We start from the raw sequence: 20,502 nt of genomic DNA, 5'->3' as shown, positions 1-20,502 counted from the left end.
TCCTAGTCATCGGTGGGTGGTGTTGCCTTAATTTTTAACACGTTCGCCAAATTGTCGTGGCTGCAAATGTATCTGTAAAACTGAAATATGTCCTTACCTATCAAATGATTAATCTTTACGCATACGTTTCTTCCAATTTACTGATAAGTACGTGCAGATATGCTTTCTTATCCCGAAACATTGCTCCTCATTTCACTCAGCAATTAAAACAATTTCAGAATAATTCGTTAACTATACCACCGTTTGATCAAAGGCTCTCTATCTTGTCTTGGAGATCAAAAGTGAAGACAAGACATTCGAATTTTCATTCTTCTTTCAGATAAACGCAGTGAACGAATTAATAACATTGAAGGTTAAGGTGCCGTTGAGAAACAACGGCACTTTGAATGGTTGAAACGTTTCATTTTGAGCCCCGTAAAAAAAGTTTTTTAAATGTTTTCGAAACAATAGGAGTCGCAGTTTATGTTGACATGGTCAAAAATAGTACATTCAAAATTCATCGTTCAGATGTATGCCACGAATAACCTATTGACAGTCACGTGTCGAACAGTAAAAATTAATTAGTATGTTGCGAAAACAATAGTTCGAGAAAAATTCAATCGCAGTTCGTAAATTCAATAACGCTGGATGAGATGACCTCTTTCAATATTTTTCCTCAAGATCTGCAGGACGTTAAAGATATTTTAGGCCCGGAGCATTTACAATACAACGTGCAGAAATATAACATGGAATCACAGACAAGCTGGTGACTGTGTGAGAATTGGATAGAACTTGTGTCGAAGCAACGAAACGTTACGAGAAGCAACGAGACGTCACGAGAAGCAGCGAGACGTCACGAGAAGCAGCGAGACGTCACGAGAAGCGACGCGAGACGTTACGAGAAGCAGCGAGACGTCACGAGAAGCAACGGGACGTCACGAGAAGCAACGCGAGACGTTACGAGAAGCAGCGAGACGTCACGAGAAGCAACGCGAGACGTCACGAGAAGCATTGAGGTAACGGGTGGCGGTACGTGGACTTGTCAGATGCGCAGTAAACGGGCTTGTCAAATGCCCGTCAAACGGGCTTGTCAAAAGTCCAACAAACGGGCTTGTCAGAAGCCCAGAAAACGGGCTTGTCAAAAGTCCAACAAACGGGCTTGTCAGAAGCCCAGAAAACGGACTTGTCAAAAGTCCAGTAGACGCACTTGTTAGAATCATAGCACCTGAACCTGATTACGACAGTAATGAATCAACATGATTGGGATCAACGCCGATGGCCTCTCAAGCTGAACCCATCAATTGAAGACGAATAATCGGCCACTTCATATACATGGCCGCTACGTCCATTTGGGCCGCTACGTGTACTTGGGTTGCTACGTGTTCCTCCGCCACTACGTCTCTACGGGTGCTTAGTCCGTTACGTGTACTTAGGTCGCTATATGTAGTAACGTTTTATCAGTCCGTCGCCAGGGCAGTAACCATGGTATAGTTATGGTCGCAAATTATGTCGCTGTTCATAATCTTATCGTGATTAACAATTTGTTTCTTTTACAATGATAACGGTTTGCCGGCCTTAAATCTACATCAGGCTTATCAGAAATTATAATGAGACGCGTGTGTGTGAATAATTAGATAAGAGATAGTAGATGCACGCATGCGACAGTGCAGAGGTAGCCTCCGTCTCGTAGTGATGCTAGGAAAATTGATCAAGACTAATTGCTAAAAAAAAATTCATTATTGATACAAATCAGCCTGATTTAGTAAGCACGGTCATGCTATAAGAAATTAATTAATTTAACTTGATGAATGTGTCAGGCTGGTGCGGACATTAAGATTTCGAAAAGTTTCATAATGAAAATTGGTCTTATATGACGTGCAAGTGTGAAATATTATCGTCAGTGGATGACTAATAAAGTGGAATTCTATTGCACTCTCGCATTATAAATTATTTGTCATAATAGCATTCAAGTTAAGAAATTACCCGTCGATAAATAAACGGCGAAAAAAAAACATGTAAAATAAAAACCTAAAGCCTCAAGATTTGGTTTACCCTCAAAACCTAAAGCCTCAAGATAACAAAACAATTGTAACAAGATTATTGTAACAAAAATCTAATATACCATAATCATAAAAAAAACCTCGGAGGGTACAAACAATACATGATAGTGATCACTGATACCGTCTGATATTCTGTGATACTCGAGGATCGTCCATGTTTTTCAATAAGGTACAGCACGTGCAACCATGTTGACCAGCGAATCACCATCACACCTCAACCAGTACCTCACCACATTAGCTGGTAACTATACCCTCATTTATATTCCATTGACGGCTCTTATTATTGTACATGAATAAATAAGTCATCCTTTCTCTGATTTCAATAGACTTTTTCGGACCATTTAACATTTTAGCTCCTAGTCTTCTAATTCTAACCACTTTTTATTGTCATTAAAAAACGTTATTTATCCTCATGAGAGTAAATAGAATACAAGATGAATTACAAATAGAGAAATAAATAAATCTATTCATGATTTTGACCAGGTGAGGTCCTGATACTTAGAACAGTAGAGATACTATAGATCACCACTGCATGTTTGTATAGTATAGTACCGTATTATACAGTATCTTCGGCGCTGAAGAATGGGCCTGGATAGGCCGGTCGCCGATTCTTGTACTTTTCTTGACTAGTCCACAGATCTAAAAAACTGGCTTTTTGATCAAATGAGTGTCAAGGTTCAACTCAACGACTGGTATACGTGGTACCAAGTTAATTCATGGCACTCATATCAGATGGTAAATACCAGCTATCAATAGCTACATGCGCAACTATAATTTCATGCGCAACAATTGACTGAAAATGTTTTAGAGTGACTCGTGATTTCAAAATTTAATTTGAAATGTGTATTAATCAACAATAAAGAATTAGTTTTTTTATAACTCCTAAGTGTCGGTTGTGTCCATCGGCGTCGGTGCCGTCTTGGGCTTCAACTCCCCGGCGTCCTACCAGCTACGCGTCCCTGTCAACGACACCGTTCCTGTGAACAACACTGTAGCCGTGAACAACACCTACAGGAACCCTTTAAGCGTGGAACATATATACGTGAACACTGCTGCTGGAAGTGGACAGGCTGCTGGTTACGACGACGAATACTCCTCCTATAATGCAATAAATAACAACGGGTTTCCCAGCTGGAAAAACGTTATTAACGAAATTCTATTTAATACGACATTTCCATCAACTAGCTCAACAATCAATAATAATATAAATAATATCAGAAGCCACGATCTATCACCGCTGAAAAGAATTTTTCCCTCGGATTTCTCTCCCACTTATTCAATGGGCGCCGAGGATATTACTCCTACGGCGCCCTCTGAGTTGGACGACACAGCGGACATTGTGATGTCCAGCGAGCAGCTGTCGTGGTTCATGTCGGTGTTCGCGCTGGGGGCGCTGGTGGGGGCTCTGGGCAGCGGTGCCCTCATGACCCACCTGGGCAAGAGGGGGGCGCTGATCGCGTCTACCGTGCCCTGCTTGCTGGGCTGGACAATGACGGGTGAAAAACTTGATTATAAATGCAATTTTGATAAATTTTGTTTCTGGCTGTAATTATGAACAGTAATATTGATTGTAGGGAAAGGTTAATGAAAACAAAGTAACGTAAATCTGTCGCTAAAAAACATGTAATGAAGAAGAATGTAATAATATAAATAACTAAACAACGTTTGATAGAAAGCCTTTAGACCGGGCGACACTCGCCCCCAGGCCTGTGTACGGCTTACCCCGCGCTGGTGACGGGCCGCGTCCTCACGGGCGTCTTCGTGGGCTCCAACGCCGCCGCCGCCAGCGCCTACGTCGGGGAGATTGCGTCCTGCGATATCAGGGGCACGTTGGGTACGTTTAGAGAGTGCCCTGTGATGTCAGGGGCACGTTGGGTACGTATAGCCAGTGCCCTGCGATGTCAGGGGCACGTTGGGTACGTATAGCCAGTGCCCTGCGATGTCAGGGGCACGTTGGGTACGTGTAGCCAGTACCCTGCGATATCAGGGGCACGTTGGGTACGTTTAGCCAGTGCACTGCGATATCAGGGGGACATTGGGTACGTATAGCCAGTGCCCAGTGATATCAGGGGCACGTTGGGTACGTATAGCCAGTGCCCTGCGATATCAGGGGCACGTTGGGTACGTATAGCCAGTGCCCTGCGTTATCAGGGGGGACGTTGGGTACGTATAGCCAGTGCCCTGCGTTATCAGGGGGGACGTTGGGTACGTATAGCCAGTGCCCTGCGATGTCAGGGGCACGTTGGGTACGTGTAGCCAGTGCCCTGCGATATCAGGGACACGTTGGGTACGTATAGCCAGTGCTTTGAGATATCAGGGGCACGTTGGGTACGTATAGCCAGTGCCCTGCGATGTCAGGGGCACGTTGGGTACGTATAGCCAGTGCCCTGCGATATCAGGGGCACGTTGTAGTGCTTTGAGATATCAGGGGCACCTTGGGTACGTATAGCCAGTGCCCTGCGATGTCAGGGGCACGTTGGGTACGTATAGCCAGTGCCCTGCGATATCAGGGGCACGTTGCGTACGTATAGCCAGTGCTTTGAGATATCAGGGGCACCTTGGGTACGTATAGCCAGTGCCCTGCGATGTCAGGGGCACGTTGGGTACGTATAGCCAGTGCCCTGCGATGTCAGGGGCACGTTGGGTACGTATAGCCAGTGCCCTGCGATGTCAGGAGGACGTTGCGTACGTATAGCCAGTAATAGAAGCCTTATAAGATGATCATGCGATAAGTTCCCGCTCTTTGCAGAGCATTAACTGGCTCTCTTGAGCGACACCACAAGTTGAGACGAGACAGCATTCACAGCAACCTTACCGGTTTTCTTGAATTATTATTGATGGTTATTAGCAATAATTATTTCCAATACAATGAGAGCTTAAGATATTGACCATACTATTGATAGTGCAAGTTTTGTATATTCAACCATATTCACGCAAAACCAGACAGTGAACAGCTTTGATGATGGGAGGCTACCGACAACAAGAACGAAAAGGTACGAAAAATATGAATCGTGAAACGGGCTTTCGAAGACACTTTAGATAAGGCGCTATAGGTTGTGATGGCTTGCTATCGGGAGGCGTTGGTCCGTTTATTAAGTTTACTATGCAATTTCCAGTCTATTCAATATTTAGGAAATTCCGCGCGATCGAACATGTTTAAAGTCAGACATACGTTTAACAAGCGACTATAACTCCGCGGTGTTGGCAGGGAGTTTTTACGAGCTAGCACTGGTGGTGGGCATCCTGCTGGAGATGGTGGTGGGGGCGTACACGACATGGCAACACCTCGCCCTCATCTCCATGTGCCCCACTATCATGTTCGTCATCCTCATGTTCTTCTGCAAGGAGTCCCCAGCACACCTCCTCATGAGGGGCAGGGAGCAGGAGGCGCGTCGCAATCTCCAGCATTTCAGGGGTATATGCGCAAAATTTCTGGACGCTTCTGTAGCTTCTTTTATCCTTCATTTTAATTTTTTAAATCAATGTTGAAGAATTATTTCAATATAAACAGTTATATCAGTTTTTTCTTCGCATTTTCTATTATTTCATCCATATCCTTACGTTTCATTTTTTATAAAAAAAATATGAATCTTTGGCGGTTATTTTACGCTAACGAATCTATGTCTCTATCCTCCTTTATGAAGTATTTGATGGAACAAATGGTGAAGCCCGTGTATTTGAAGTAGCAACTATATTAAAGAGATGAATTGATTGTAAAAACAGGAAATTCTGATCCCGAATGAACTCTTAATTGCATCCTACGTACAAACAATAGTTGGCTTTTGCACATCACATCGCCTTGATTAAATTGACGCATTTAGAAATGTTATTAAGGACAATCATCATTCCATAATAGCAATTAGTAATTAACCGCTTCAAAAGCCGTACCATAATCATTCTGATTGTGATATTGCATTAGCTGATTCGAAGATTATGGTAACTCAAAAGCAGAATTAATAATGCTTTACACATGCACGTTGTAGCCTAACATTCCCTCTTCAATCAATGTAATAAATTAAGTATATTTACAAAAAAATGTTGGAAATGATGTTCGGGATTATAGGTCCTGACTACTGCATCGATAAGGAGATCCATGATGTGCTGGAGTCCCAGAAGGAAGCGAAGGATGCTTCCTTCAAATTGAAGGACCTGAAGAAGCCCCACATTTACAAGCCCCTCATCATCACCCTCACCATCAGCGTCTTCGCCCAGCTGGTGGGCATCGAAGTGCTCACTTCCAACCTAAGCACCATTTTCAAGGTGAGTCTTGAGATGTATTGCACTATTTCCCGTGCATGTCTTCGTCAACCATTTGCCGGGTAGGTTTATCGGTTTGTACTACCTCTTCCCGATTTGTGTCGTACTGCAGCAGTGGAATAGTGCTACAGAGCCCTGTCAGCAGAATAGTGATTCTAGCAGCATCCTCTCATAATTTTTTCATACTGCATCATCTTCCATGGGTGTCTTGCTATTTGATGCATCATCTTTTCGATGGGTACAACAATCGTGACTAATTTTCTTTTGCAAAATGTACACTCTGCAACCTTGCAATCAAACTTACGGAGCATCATTCCTACCTCAGCCCTAACTACGCACCACATGGTTGCAGAGCACAGGCAGCAACATGTCGGAGAACTTGAGCAGCGTTATCTGCATCCTGGTGGAGATAGTCGCTGGTGTGGTTGCCATCTTTCTGGTGGATAGGGTGGGGCGCAAGACGCTACTCACCGTCAGCTCTGCCGTCATGACTGTGTCGCTGGGTGCGTACGCTGGATCATGAACGTGACTATTAACTAGCGGGTGCGACTACGTATTGAACTTTCTTAATATTACAGATTAAAAGCTTCTTGTTAAGAGATTCGAATTTGTTGTGTGCAAGTTCGAGGACAAGCCATCGGTAAAAAAATCTATGCATTCGCGTAGGTGAGGATTATAGGCACAGTATTTATAAACAGATGTTGATGCAAGTCTCAAGTATGTGTCTCTAATGCAGGAGTACGGTACAGGCTTCAGATTTTGGATTATGAAAACAGCTTCGCTTATTGGCTTTGGATGTTGAATGTAAGGACCAGCTTAAAGTACCCGTTTGCATGCAGGATTTACTTTCGCAGCTTGTTGTGGGTCTCGAACACTCAATTCACTCAACTGCTTTCGATCAAGACCCAAAACAAGCGATCTCAAGGCTCTGTTAACATTTGGCAATAGCCACTACCATTAGGCCGCAATATCTATAAGTCTCATGATCATGTTTGACTTGTATTTCCACTCCTACAGGTAGTCTGGGCTTGTACTTCTACCTTCTGGAGGAGTCTGAGAACTGGGAACCTTCACAGCTGGCATGGCTGCCGCTCACAGCCATCATGACGTACGTCATGGCCTACGGCACTGGTTTCGGGCCTGTCATCTGGATTCTTGTAGGTGAGCATCGCTGGCTTTGGCTTCATCTTCTTTATACTCGTAGATGAGCTTTGCTGCAGCATCGGCCTCGTCGTCTTTATACTCGTAGATGAGCTTTGCTGCAGCATCGGCCTCGTCGTCTTTATACTCGTAGGTGAGCGTTGCTGCAGCATCGGCCTCGTCGTCTTTATACTCGTAGGTGAGCTTTGCTGCAGCATCGGCCTCGTCGTCTTTATACTCGTAGATGAGCATTGTATATTGCTGGATTTGGCCTCATCGTATTTTTACTCTTGGGTTAGCAATGCTCGGTTTCCGGCAACTGTCTTCAATTTTCATATTATCAGTAATATCAGTACGTAATGTTTCACATTTAATATCGCATCAAATGAACATGTTGCATCACATAAACATGTCCCACCGTATGAACATGATGCACTGTAAAGAAAATGCTCAAGTTCCCTCTCCACCCCCCAGGGGAGATGTTTCCCCCGCTGGTGAGGGAGACCGCGGCGGGGCTCACCGTCACGGCGCTCTGGACGACATCCTTCCTCACCGTCCAGTCCTACGATCTGCTCATGGTGGGTCATGTTACTCATGGTGGTCATGTTACTCATGGTGGTCATGTTACTCATGGTGGGTCATGTTACTCATGGTGGTCATGTTACTCATGGTGGGTCATGTTACTCATGGTGGGTCACGAGTTGAGTTACGCTGGACGTGTTGAGTTACACTGGACGTGTTGAGTTACGCTGGACGTGTTGAGTTACACTGGACGTGTTGAGTTACGCTGGACGTGTTGAGTTACACTGGACGTGTTGAGTTACGCTGGACGTGTTGAGTTACACTGGACGTGTTGAGTTACGCTGGACGTGTTGAGTTACACTGGACGTGTTGAGTTACGCTGGACGTGTTGAGTTACACTGGACGTGTTGAGTTACGCTGGACGTGTTGAGTTACACTGGACGTGTTGAGTTACGCTGGACGTGTTGAGTTACACTGGACGTGTTGAGTTACGCTGGACGTGTTGAGTTACACTGGACGTGTTGAGTTACGCTGGACGTGTTGAGTTACACTGGACGTGTTGAGTTACGCTGGACGTGTTGAGTTACACTGGACGTGTTGAGTTACGCTGGACGTGTTGAGTTACACTGGACGTGTTGAGTTACGCTGGACGTGTTGAGTTACACTGGACGTGTTGAGTTACGCTGGACGTGTTGAGTTACACTGGACGTGTTGAGTTACGCTGGACGTGTTGAGTTACACTGGACGTGTTGAGTTACGCTGGACGTGTTGAGTTACACTGGACGTGTTGAGTTACGCTGGACGTGTTGAGTTACACTGGACGTGTTGAGTTACGCTGGACGTGTTGAGTTACACTGGACGTGTTGAGTTACACTGGACGTGTTGAGTTACACTGGACGTGTTGAGTTACACTGGACGTGTTGAGTTACACTTATTTCCAAATGATTCATAAATTACCATATTACCCATTTTAATTCATCCGTGTCCGCAGGAGGGGTTGCAGAGCTACGGGTTCTACTGGTTTTACGCAGGAGTCTGCGCCCTCGCAACCCTTTTCTCCCTCACCATCGTGAGGGAAACTCGTGGCAAGACCCTCGAGGAAATCACGCAGCTCTTCATGAGGGCAGCACCGACCCTCGGGGCAGCGAGGGCTGAAGACTTGTAACGCTAACGTGTGATGGCCAGGTTTTCTTCTACACTCAAAAAATAAGAGAGACTTGAAATTTGTGCTACTGCTACGTGACGAAAGTGCGTTGCTATGTGTGGTATTAGAATAGAATAGAAGTGTCGGCGTTGAAGAAATAGGCCCATGGCCTGTTGCCGATTCTCAAACTTTTCGTGACTTGATTCACAAGGGATCCTCACATGTCGGTGACTCGAAGCGAGAAGAAATGTTGTCGCATGGATGTGTTCCAACTCTGTTTTCTTAGTTTATAGCCGTGGCCCCTGGTGTTGGTTCTTGTTTCAAATTCTAGTAATCCTTCTGGGACCTTGTATAAGCCATGATTATACTTGTATACTTCAATGAGGTCCCCACGCAGACGTCAATAATGGAGGCTTGGAAGCTTCACAATCTTTAATCTTTCCTCATAGGACTTGCCTTTCAAGCCCGGAACTATCCTTGTTGCGCGTCTTTGAACACTCTCTACTAAATTTTTGTCCTTTTCAAATTTCGGTGACCACACGACGTTTCCAAACTCCAGGTTCGGGCGCACCACAGCAACAAACAACTGCTTCATCGTTTCTAAATCTAAGAACTTGAAAGAGCGTCTGATCAGTCCAAGTCGTTGATTGGCTTTATTAACTTGACCTTTTTTTCGAATTACCTGAAGTGCTGATGATTAACTTCCATTATAAGTGTCATTCACTTTTTAACTTAATTGATGTAATATTAGCAAAGACGAAACCCATTCGTGATTTTTTTAATCAAGTAAATCTTTCATACAGCACATCTATCATTTCACTCTCAATCGGCTTCATTCCCCGAGAAAGTCGGAAAATTGATCGAGTAATGCCGAATGATTTCACAACTATTTCATTGAACTACAAAACTTCGCGTAAATTGCAATATTTTGCTCTTCAAATCAGTGGAAAAATGGAGATTAACCTGAGAAAAAGACATAATTTTCAAGCCTAGCCATGAAATGAAGCTCCTAAATGGTAGAAAGAGTACTGTTAAAATAAATAAAGTAATAATAAATGAAGTTCTTTTTCGAAAAATAAACAATCGTTTTTTAATATTCCGGTAAATCCTTACTCATCACAGATCTCAATGCAGTGAGAAGGAGTTAATTTTCAATGTTTATTTTAGGTTGTTCCGTAGAAGCAAGTCCGTCCGTATAATTTCACGTTCTTAAAATGCGCCACAATTAGAATTTTCAGTATGGATGAGGACGATAATGAAAATAAACAGACGAATCATTTTTTGTTTCTTTGTCTAAGTTTCGATGTTTCATAATTGAAACATATGTGTACAGTAACGCCAATGCTACTGAAGTTTCTAGCGGAGAACTTTATACATTTCATCAATATTTCCTTGTATAGCAAGTTAATCACCAGCCTGAATTAAAGTTATTTTTTATTCATTTGTCAGCGTTATCAGGATTAATTAGTTTAATTTTAAATGAACTTGGCAATATTGATGAATATCTTGAAAATAATCTGCTTGGGGAAGTGTGGAAATATAGAATGGAATGTTTCGAAAATAAAGATTCCACTATTAACCCAATGATAATATCCGTGACAGAAAGGTGATAAGTTTTAATGATTTTGCGTATGAAAAGGATCCAAATCCCGTTGATAATTTTTACACATGTCCAAGGCAGGAAAATTTACATATCACAGTCCAACAAGGCCTCTGGAAATCATTAATTCTATTCAAGAAATCATTCGTTGAAAAAATATGAATAGAAACAAAAAATATTCATTCGAAAAATATTCATAATGATCGCGTTGCTCGTGATTACACGCTTTGTAAAGTTTAAATAATAGTGCAAAGATACGTACAATATAACTAATAGCTGTGCGATCGGTACGATCACACAGTTTTTAGCCATGAGGAGGACTTGAAATTACGGAGAAGTTTAGATAGCACTGAGCGCCAAGGGTAAATTATTCTCGCATCCCGGGAGCACAAAATAAAACACGTAGGTACGTATAACTAACGAATTCCCATTTACAAATATCAAATATAAGAATCGGGAATGTGAGTGAACCAGTGAGGTTTAGTTTCATTGCTTAATAATTGATAAAAGTCACTCTTGTATAGATCGAATCAAATTTCCTAGACCAAAATAAGTTTCCATGAAAACGTTTATAGCCATACTCGCAACCAGCGGTTCAAATGTTCAAGACAGTTAATCTGGATTTGTCTTGACCAGACAAAGCCATCTAATCGATCGCTCAACAATTCTCGCCTGGAATGCGAGGCGCGCACACTTTAACGAGAGGTCAAGGCTGAGGAACGACTTGTATGTCGGCGTAGCCATGGTAGTCAGTCGCTGCCTGGTATAACGTGATGTACCGTCCCGCCACGCTGGTGTTGGTGACGATGGTGTACGTCGACCACGCCGTCGGGGCACCGTCAACTCGTCCTATTTTTTGACCGAGGTGAAAGTCACTCGTGTTGCTGAGGATCACGTCCATGTCAATAATGTGGCGTTGTGAAGCCGTGGCAACAATCACCGCATGTACTCGAGTGGTCTGTTGCAAGTCGATCCGCGAGAAGCTGTTTGATTGAAAATTCGTAACGAAGTATGCGGGGTCTGCACAGGCGTATCCATTGTTGGGGACTAATCAATAAATAAACATACTGACCCCGAACACTTGGACAATGATCGCAAATAAAAAATGAATAAAACTAAAGAATAAAGAACTATAATAATAAATGAACGATAAATGCAAGAAAACAAATTACGAAACTATAAAAACTATAAGCCGTGTGTCTATCTAGCCTTTCACTTTCAACTCTTGAGAATCCTAGGTTCGGAGCCTCGCTGAAAAGCAAGAATAAATGCAAATTAAAGACTTGAATTAACGCAACCTGAAAAATGAATATAGCACACATAAACAATGAACAACATAAATAACAATACACAATATTACGAGAAAGGCCACCACTATATCCACTGAAGATGAACACACGATAAACAATGCAATCACTAACCTCACTTAGCAATGACAAATTACATGGCGCATCTACACGAGGTGACGTAATAATTGACTCAAAAAGCAAAATGACAAAACCCGTAGCCTAACTATCTATGAAATTATATCTAAAGGCGGTCCCTAACACCATCGGTAGCAGACGTCGAGTAGTATCCCCACACCAGAGGCCAGTAATTGAAGGATGAGTTTGTCCTGACGATGTCCCGGGGGTCCCCCCACGACGTGTAGCAAGCGTCGTACGTTGTGGTGGACGCAGACGCAGGATGGCCCGGCCAGCGCACGGCGACGTAGGCTTTGAACAGCGCGCACGTGCCTGTACCTGTTACCGACGTGATAATATTTTCAATAATTAAATAGATATTTCATGGCCGACTATACTGCTATTTCAGTGAAGAGGTCATCAACTTACGGTCAGTGGGCCACACACTATTAATGCTATTGATTGTTTATTATTGATATCTTTTAATTTCATACATTCCATAGAATGCGTTTCTAATATATGGAATATATTATCTTTTTAATCTGAACCGGCATGAATGTCTTGTTTACTTGCGTACGTTAAGCAATTTGTTCAATATTTTGCCCAGTTGTNAGGGGAAATTGTGACACCGAGAGGGACGAGGGGAAATTGTGACACCGAGAGGGAGAAGGGGGAATTGTGACACCGAGAGGGAGAAGGGGGAAATTGTGACACCGAGAGGGACGAGGGGAAATTGTGACACCGAGAGGGAGAAGGGGGAAATTGTGACACCGAGAGGGACGAGGGGAAATTGTGACACCGAGAGGGACGAGGAAAATTTTCACCCAATTGAGGCAGTGAGTAAATGTTATGCGAATGCTGGATTTTGTGATGATGTTAGAGCCTGATTTCATGACTTAATTACTGTCTGCCAAGTTTACATTTTCTGTTTCCTATTCATATAAATCAAGAAACAAAAGCAGGTATTCAAGGTTGGTAAGTGAACCTTACTACAATTCTAACACTCTAATACGCGATGAATTACCACAGCATATTTCACCAGCTGTAGCACGCTGTGTCAGTCCAACTTTAGACTGCTCCTGAGCAAAAAAAAAAAATAATTTTTTAGACCGAAAATAAGTTTGAGTTGGACATTCTTCATAAATTTGGACGGGCTTAAGGCATTAAGGCAGCGGAACGACTTGTATTTCGGCGTAGCTATGGTAGCCAGTCGCTGCCCAGAATGTCGTGATGTAGCGTCCGGCCACGCTGGTGTTGGTGACGATGGTGCACGTCGACCAGTGCGGCGGGGCACCGTCAACTCGTCCTATTTTCTGGCCGAGGTTGTAGTCACTCGTGTTGCTGAGGATGACGTCCATGTTTGCCATTTCCGAACCCAAAGTTGTGGCTATGATTACAGTCTGCACTCGAGTGGTCAGTTCCATGTCTATCTGCGTGAAGCTGTTAGGCTGACTCTGCGTAGCGAAGAAAGCGGGGGCTGCGCAAGCGTATCCATCGGTAGCAGACTTCGGGTCCAAGCTTCCCCAAACAGAGGAGTAAGTGAAGTGGGAGTTCGTCTTGACGATGTCCCGGGGGTCCCCCCACGACGTGTAGCAAGCGTCGTACGTTGTGGTGGACGCAGACGCAGGATGGCCCGGCCATCGTACGGCGACGAACGCTTTGAACAGCGCGCACAAGCCGTTTCCTGTTCCGTTAGTAAAAACGTATAAAACTGGTATTTCATGGTCATTCAAACGATTTAATTTTCTCCAATAAAGATGAACTCATGAAGCAGTTATAGAAATTGATATTTTTTCTTCTTCAGTCCAATTAGAATCCTTTGAACCTCAGCATCAGGTAAGAACAAAATAAAAAAAAGATTTCATGGAGCAGTGCAGCAGAGGTGACGGTATAACGGCCCGCAACCCACGCAAGCGTCTCACGCTACCATAATATGTGTACTCGTGATACTTTACGAAAATAAGTTCTTCGTTACACGTAATTCCTTGATACAAAACTTGTAATAAAAACTCGTCACCAATGCTTTTAACTTGCCGAACGTTTTGAAGCAAAGAAAAAAAGGCTGCAAAAATGCAAAGAAAAAAATAAAACTGAGCAGTTTTTCGCATTGTATATTTTTCGTAGAATTTTCATCCATTGCACACATGCAGATCAATTGCACTCTAGTTAATACATTATACATGTGTCATACCGTTGCGTATGCAGAAGAAGTGGCAGTTGACTTTCTGAAGGCACAGGCTGCTGCAGGCTACTCGTGGCCTGGTCGAGGCTGTCACTGCGGTAGTTAGGAGGCACTCGTTCTTCACGATATTACCGCCAACCTGGCAGGAAATGAGGTTTGAAATTATTTGAATCTTTAATTAGGTTTGGAAGGGATTTTTCATTATTATGCTAAAATATACAGGAGGCTCATTTAAATGATGGATTTAAAGTTACATCAATCGTAATTTCCCAATTTTCTTGAACCAGATGAAATTTTTGTGTAAATATCTTTAAAAAGATCATCGATCGCGTTTGTTACTTATTGCACTGTGGTGAAACTTTGGTTCTGAAATTTTTACATCAATATATGTATGTTCGGGTGCACCTCCTATAGTCCTATGAATGTGAATACTGTCAGATATTTGACGAATTTTCGCTCAGTGGAACCAATCGGCGTCAATATATGTCGTTCAATGAACCGGCAATCAATGTATAGATTTCAAAATCCTTTTTTTCAAGTTCGAACCCTGTGAGTCGTTTATATTTTTGAGTAAAAGGAAATTTTTATTCTAGCCCTGTCGTACAGCTTCCCGGATTCTTTTCTTTTAAATAAAAGTTTGTTATTAATGAATATTCCCAAAGAGTGCTGTGACAAATATGTCGTTGAATTAAATCATTCATTTTTACATAGGAATCTTTACAACATTTCTGTTAATCCCATTGAACACGAAATTTTCCCACACATTTCACTTAGAAACATTTTTGTGCAAACGCCATTCAGATAGAACGATTCCGAGAATATCTTTTGTGAAAAATATAAATATTATGAAATTATTGACCACTTTCAACAATCACCTTGAAGAAGAAGTCCGCCACTTGGGCCTGGGTCGTGCACGCCAACGCGGTCATCAGGAGAGCCAACTTCGGGGAGAAATACTTCGTGAACTTCATTGCTCTGCTCCAACGAAGGTATTAACTCGGGAACGAAAAGTACGTTTGCTAAAACTGCTATCAGTAGCCTAAGTTTGAATTTGTCCGTATTGATGTGAATAGATTTATTTTGTTATATAATTAAACTCCGTGAGAAATGAGAATAAATGAGGCGTGAGTTATGTACAGATAAGATACTTATACATATAGTGAGTATATCGGCCTACCTGGATTGGAGTGCTAATTGAGTGAACGTTAACGCGTTCGTCCTAAGTTCATACTGACTTCTTCCGGGTTTAGACAAGCTTATAAAGACGTCACCAAGGTTGTTGGGGAATAATCAATAAATAAATAAGCACTCTCTGTCCCCGGACACTTGGCCAATGATCGCAATTAAATGATGAAGAAAAATTGATGAATTAAGAAATATAATAATAAATGAACGATAAATACAAGAAAACAAAACTATAAAAACTATAAACCGTGTGTCTAGCAAGCTTTCACTTTCAACTCGTAAGAACGTCCTAAGTTCGGAGCCTCGCTGAAAAGCAAGAATAAATACAAATCAAGGACTTGAATTACCGGAACTCTAACAAATGAATATAACAGACGAATAAAAACTAATATAAAAAATAATATTAAATATCACCAAAAAGGCCACCATTATATCAACAGGAAGTTTAACACACGATAAACAATGCAGGTACTAACCTCTGTGGTGGATCACATAACAATACTTGGTTACTTGGTTAAGATGAGGCGCGTCACCGACTGAAGTATTGGCGCCCACATAACAATGACGAGGTGCATAGCGGGTCTACACGAGGTGACTTCATAGTTCACTAAAAAAGCAAAATGACAATCCTAACTATCGATGAAATTATTATATTTAAAAGCGGTCCCTAACAAGGTGATAAGTCTCTACCAGGTACAACAAGGATGGCTAAAACAAGGATATGTTTATCAAAATAGGGATGGAAGAACTGTCTTCTAACCAGGAATAAATTATTTGAATGTGGAATGAGTCTAATTGAACACAAAATAATAGTTAACAATCTACATTTTACACGTCCTTCCTCAGGAGGAAGTTTTATGACGTCCTCGATCATAACAGAAACCTACAGCTGACTTTTTATTACAACGGATGGGGGTAATTCAGCCTGAACAATTGATCGCTGGCTATAGAATACATAATAATAGTTATATAGAATATGTACATGAACGGTTAACGGTTATCAACGTATATAAGTATGGCGAGGTTATATATTAGTGGAAGAATAGGCTACACTTGCAGAAGCTGAAGAGAATTTTGAGAGTCCACCGTGCGACGGAAGTTCTTCATTAGTGCCGTCCTTTCATGGACTGCACGAATGAGGTCGTCGAACTTCCTCCGGTCGTGCTGTTCCAATATAAGGCACACGGCTGTACCAATGGAAGGCACGGGTGATGTCTGTCTCGGCCTAGGAGTTTCTGTGACGTCGCGAGTGACGTCTGTTGTAGAGCCTTGGAGCACGGTATAGGAGCACGGCCTTGTGACTCCGCAGACAGTCTGGCTCCGGCTACAACATGCAGATCGTCGACTCTTGTGNCTGGTGAGTGGTGCGTGCTGGTGAGTGGTGCGTGCTGGTGAGTGGTGCGTGCTGGTGAGTGGTGCGTGCTGGTGAGTGGTGCGTGTTCGTGAGTCGTGCGTGCTGGTGAGTGGTGCGTGCTGGTGAGTGGAGCGTATTCGTGAGTAGTGCGTGCTGGTGAGTGGTGCGTATTCGTGAATGGTGCGTGCTGGTGAGTGGTGCGTTTTCGTGAGTGGTGCGTTTTCGTGAGTGGTGCGTATTTGTGGTTAAGCTAAGTCTAACCTTACTTATAAGTCTACCGACACATTTATCGCCGAAAATACTATTTTTATCTAAATTTCTACTTACTTAAACGAGTGGAGGAAACAACGAATATGCTCGGGTTTATGAACGATTTCATGTTAGTTTTATTTCAAAGAAATGCTTACCGAATAGAACGATAAAATCTGGCGCTGATTTGCCACTATAATTATATATATTATAAATAATTAATTTACGGATTGAACTTTTCTGTTAATATATAACAGTTCATTTACTTATTGCGCTTGTTATAAGTTCATTATTAAAGGAAATGCAATACAAATTCAGCATATCAACACATACTCAGCCTGGTGTTGGTGCCTTCATGGTGCTGCACAGCGACTGTACGGGAGCTATAAAGGTACATTGCCGTCGTTATAGCTATTCGTTAAATAATGTGCGCTTAAAAATTACTTTTTAAAGACAACACTTCTTCAGAATCCAGTGTCTCCGATGTTATACACGTACAATGAATTTCTAAATTTTTATCAAATATTACAACAATTTTAAATTTTAATGTTTAGAATTAAAAAATTACATTTTTCAAATTTATTTATTCTGTAAATTGATTCATGCATTGCCTCCGACTTTACGCAAGTGTGGAAATTTTCAGATCGATTGAACAGGTAGAAGTGTATTGAATATCGATTATAAGATTTGTAGAAGACAAAATTATTTTTTTCGATTTTTTACGTTAAAAAAATACATCTTTTAAATTCAAAATGATATATTCAGTCAATCGATTCATGCATTGTCTCCAACTTTACGCAAGTGTGCAAAATTTCAGATTGATTGGAAAGGTAGAAGTTTGTTAAATATCGATTATAAGATTGATAGAAGACAGACAAACAAAGAAACAAACAACAAGAAGTGAAGTTAAAGAGAAGTGTTGTAAAATAACCCTGCTTCATATATTTACCGCTAGAAAACAAAGGATTATTGAGATTTGAACATATATCAGTATCATATTGACTTCAGATATCATCTTGTTGACATAAATAAGCAATAACTCCAATAGTATTGGTTGGATAGATCGATCCTTCCGAGCAGCGATACTTTTCCGAAAATGAGCATAGAAGTTCATTACTTGGACAAGAAAGGGATAATTAGATTCAATTATTCCAAATGCTTCGGTCAAGACATTGTCGTAGCAGTTGTTATAGCAGGTCTCGTATAGTGAAGTCGGGATGGTCGGAAATTGTGACGCTGAGTGGTAAGAGGGGAAATTGTGACACCGATTAGTAAGGAGGGAAATTTACACCCACTTGAGGCAGTGAGTAAATGTTATGCAATGTCGGATTTGGTGATTATGAGAGAGCCTGACTTCTTGACTTGACTACGGTCTGCCAAGTTCTTTTCTATTTCATATTTGTATAATGCAAAAAATAAATGCAGATGTTCAAGGTAGGTAAGTGAATGTTACGATGATCCTAACGCTCTATCCGTGATAAACTACGACAGTATATCGCACCAGCAGCAGCACGCTGTGTCCGTCCAACTTTAGACTTCTCCTGAGCAGAAAAATTAACTTCTAAGACCGAAAATAAGTTTAAGTTGGACATTTTTCATAAATTTCGACAGGCTCAAGGCAGCGAAATAACTTGTATTTCAGCGTAGCCATGGTAATCAGTTTGCACCTGGTAGAAGGTGATGTACCGGCCGGCCACGCTGGTGTTGGTGACGATGGTGTACGTCGACCACTCTGTCAGTGGCCCATCCACTCGCCCTATCTTCTGTCCGAGGTTGAAGTCACTCGTGTTGCTGAGGATCACGTCCATGTTAACAATATTGTAAGACCAAGTCGTGGCTATGATTACGGTCTGCACTCGTGTGGTCAGTTCCATGTCTATCTGCGTGAAGCTGTTAGGCAGCTCATCCGTAACGAAGTATGCGGGGGATGCGCAGGCGTATCCATCAGTAGCAGACTTCGGGTCGAAGCTTCCCAAAGTCGTGGAGTAAGTGAAGGGGGAGTTCGTCTTCACGATGTCCCGGGGGTCCCCCCATGACGTGTAGCAAGCGTCGTACGTTGTGGTAGTCGCAGACGCAGGATGGCCCGACCAACGCAAGGCGATGTAGGCTTTGAACAGCGCGCACAAGCCGTCACCTGTTCCGTTAGTAAGAACGTTTAAAACTGGTATTTCATGGTCATGCAAACGATTTAATTTTCTCCAATAAAGATGAATTCATGAAACAGTTATAGAAATTGATATTTTCTTCTTCAGTCCACTTCGAATTTTTCGAACCTCAGCATCAGGTAAGAACAAAATAAAAAAAGGTTTCATGGTGCAGTGGAGCGGAGGTGACGGTATAACGGCCCGTAACCCACGCAAGCGTCTCACGCTACCATTAATTATATATGTACATACCCTTGATACTTTACGAACATAAGTTCACCGTTACACGGAAGTCCTCCATGCAAAACTTGAAATGAAATCTCTCCTCCGGTGCCCTTAACTTACCGATAGATTTGAAGCAAAGAAAAAAAAACTTGCAAAAAATGCAAAGAAAAAATGAAACTGAACGAGTCTTCGTACTGTACGCTTTTCGTGGAATTTTCATACATCGCACACACGTAGATCAATTGTACTCTATTTCATACATTTCATACCGTTGCGTATGCAGAAGAAGTGACAGTTGACATTCTGAAGGCACAGGCTGCTGCAGGCTACTCGTGGCCTGGTCGAAGCTGTCACTGCGGTAGTTAGGAGGCACTTGTTCTCTACGACATTACCGCCAACCTGACAGGAAATGAGGTTTAAAGTTTATTATCAATCTCTAACTAAGTTTGGAAGGGATTTTCAATTATTATGGCAAAACAGACAGGGGGCTCATTTGAATGATAGATTTGTATTTACATTAATCGCACTTTTCCAATTTCTTGAACCAGATGAAATTTTCGTGTGAATATCTTTAGAAAGATTGCGTTTGTTACTTATTGCACTGTAGTGAAACTTTGACTCCGATCAATTTTTATATCAATGTATATTCGAGTGCACTTTCTATGAACGTGAATACTGTCATATGTTTGGCGAATCTCGAACTATGAAGTCGGTTTCGCTAAATGCGACCAATATTTTTTTTCATTTTTGAGCCTCAGTAAACCGATTGTATTATAGTTTAAAAGGAGTTTTTTACTTCAGCCCTGACTTACAGCTTGCCGGATTCTTATCTTTTAAACAAAAGTTTGTGGTAAATGAATATTCCTAAATGCGCTGCGACATATATATCGTTAAATAATCGTTCTTTTTTACATAGGAAACTTTACATTTCTATTTATTAAATTTTACTACACATTCACCAGAAATATTTTTCGTGCATACACTATTCCACTAAAATGATTCCTAGAATAAATGTTGTGAAAGTTCAAAATATTGTGAAATTAATGATCATTTTCAAC

The 20,502-nt window shown here is 41.9% G+C and overlaps 2 protein-coding genes across 2 annotated transcripts; one reads left to right on the top strand and one right to left on the bottom strand.

Annotated features, from left to right (window-relative positions):
- Window positions 1-1,657: 1,657 nt before the first annotated feature.
- Window positions 1,658-9,271, top strand: LOC108669487 (facilitated trehalose transporter Tret1). Its single transcript, XM_018156831.2, has 9 exons — window positions 1,658-2,280; window positions 2,927-3,535; window positions 3,745-3,873; window positions 5,248-5,454; window positions 6,103-6,299; window positions 6,649-6,799; window positions 7,314-7,457; window positions 7,911-8,014; window positions 8,950-9,271. The coding sequence occupies exons 1-9, from the start codon at window positions 2,226-2,228 to the stop codon at window positions 9,121-9,123; spliced, it is 1,770 nt and encodes a 589-aa protein (XP_018012320.1). The 5' UTR covers window positions 1,658-2,225; the 3' UTR covers window positions 9,124-9,271.
- A 3,518-nt stretch (window positions 9,272-12,789) lies between these two features.
- LOC125178896 lies at window positions 12,790-15,357 on the bottom strand. Its single transcript, XM_047883719.1, has 3 exons — window positions 15,163-15,357; window positions 14,297-14,426; window positions 12,790-13,789 (listed from the first exon to the last, which is right to left on the bottom strand). Exons 1-3 carry the CDS (start codon window positions 15,256-15,258, stop codon window positions 13,269-13,271), a joined length of 747 nt encoding a protein of 248 aa, XP_047739675.1. The 5' UTR covers window positions 15,259-15,357; the 3' UTR covers window positions 12,790-13,268.
- Between the last annotated feature and the right edge of the window lie 5,145 nt (window positions 15,358-20,502).

The sequence above is a fragment of the Hyalella azteca genome, unplaced genomic scaffold, assembly GCF_000764305.2.
Source record: "Hyalella azteca isolate HAZT.00-mixed unplaced genomic scaffold, Hazt_2.0.2 contig1738, whole genome shotgun sequence".
In the NCBI taxonomy this organism is placed as follows: Eukaryota; Metazoa; Arthropoda; class Malacostraca; order Amphipoda; family Hyalellidae; genus Hyalella; species Hyalella azteca.
Note: the sequence above shows the minus strand (reverse complement) of the source record. Positions and strands in the feature narration are given on the sequence as shown.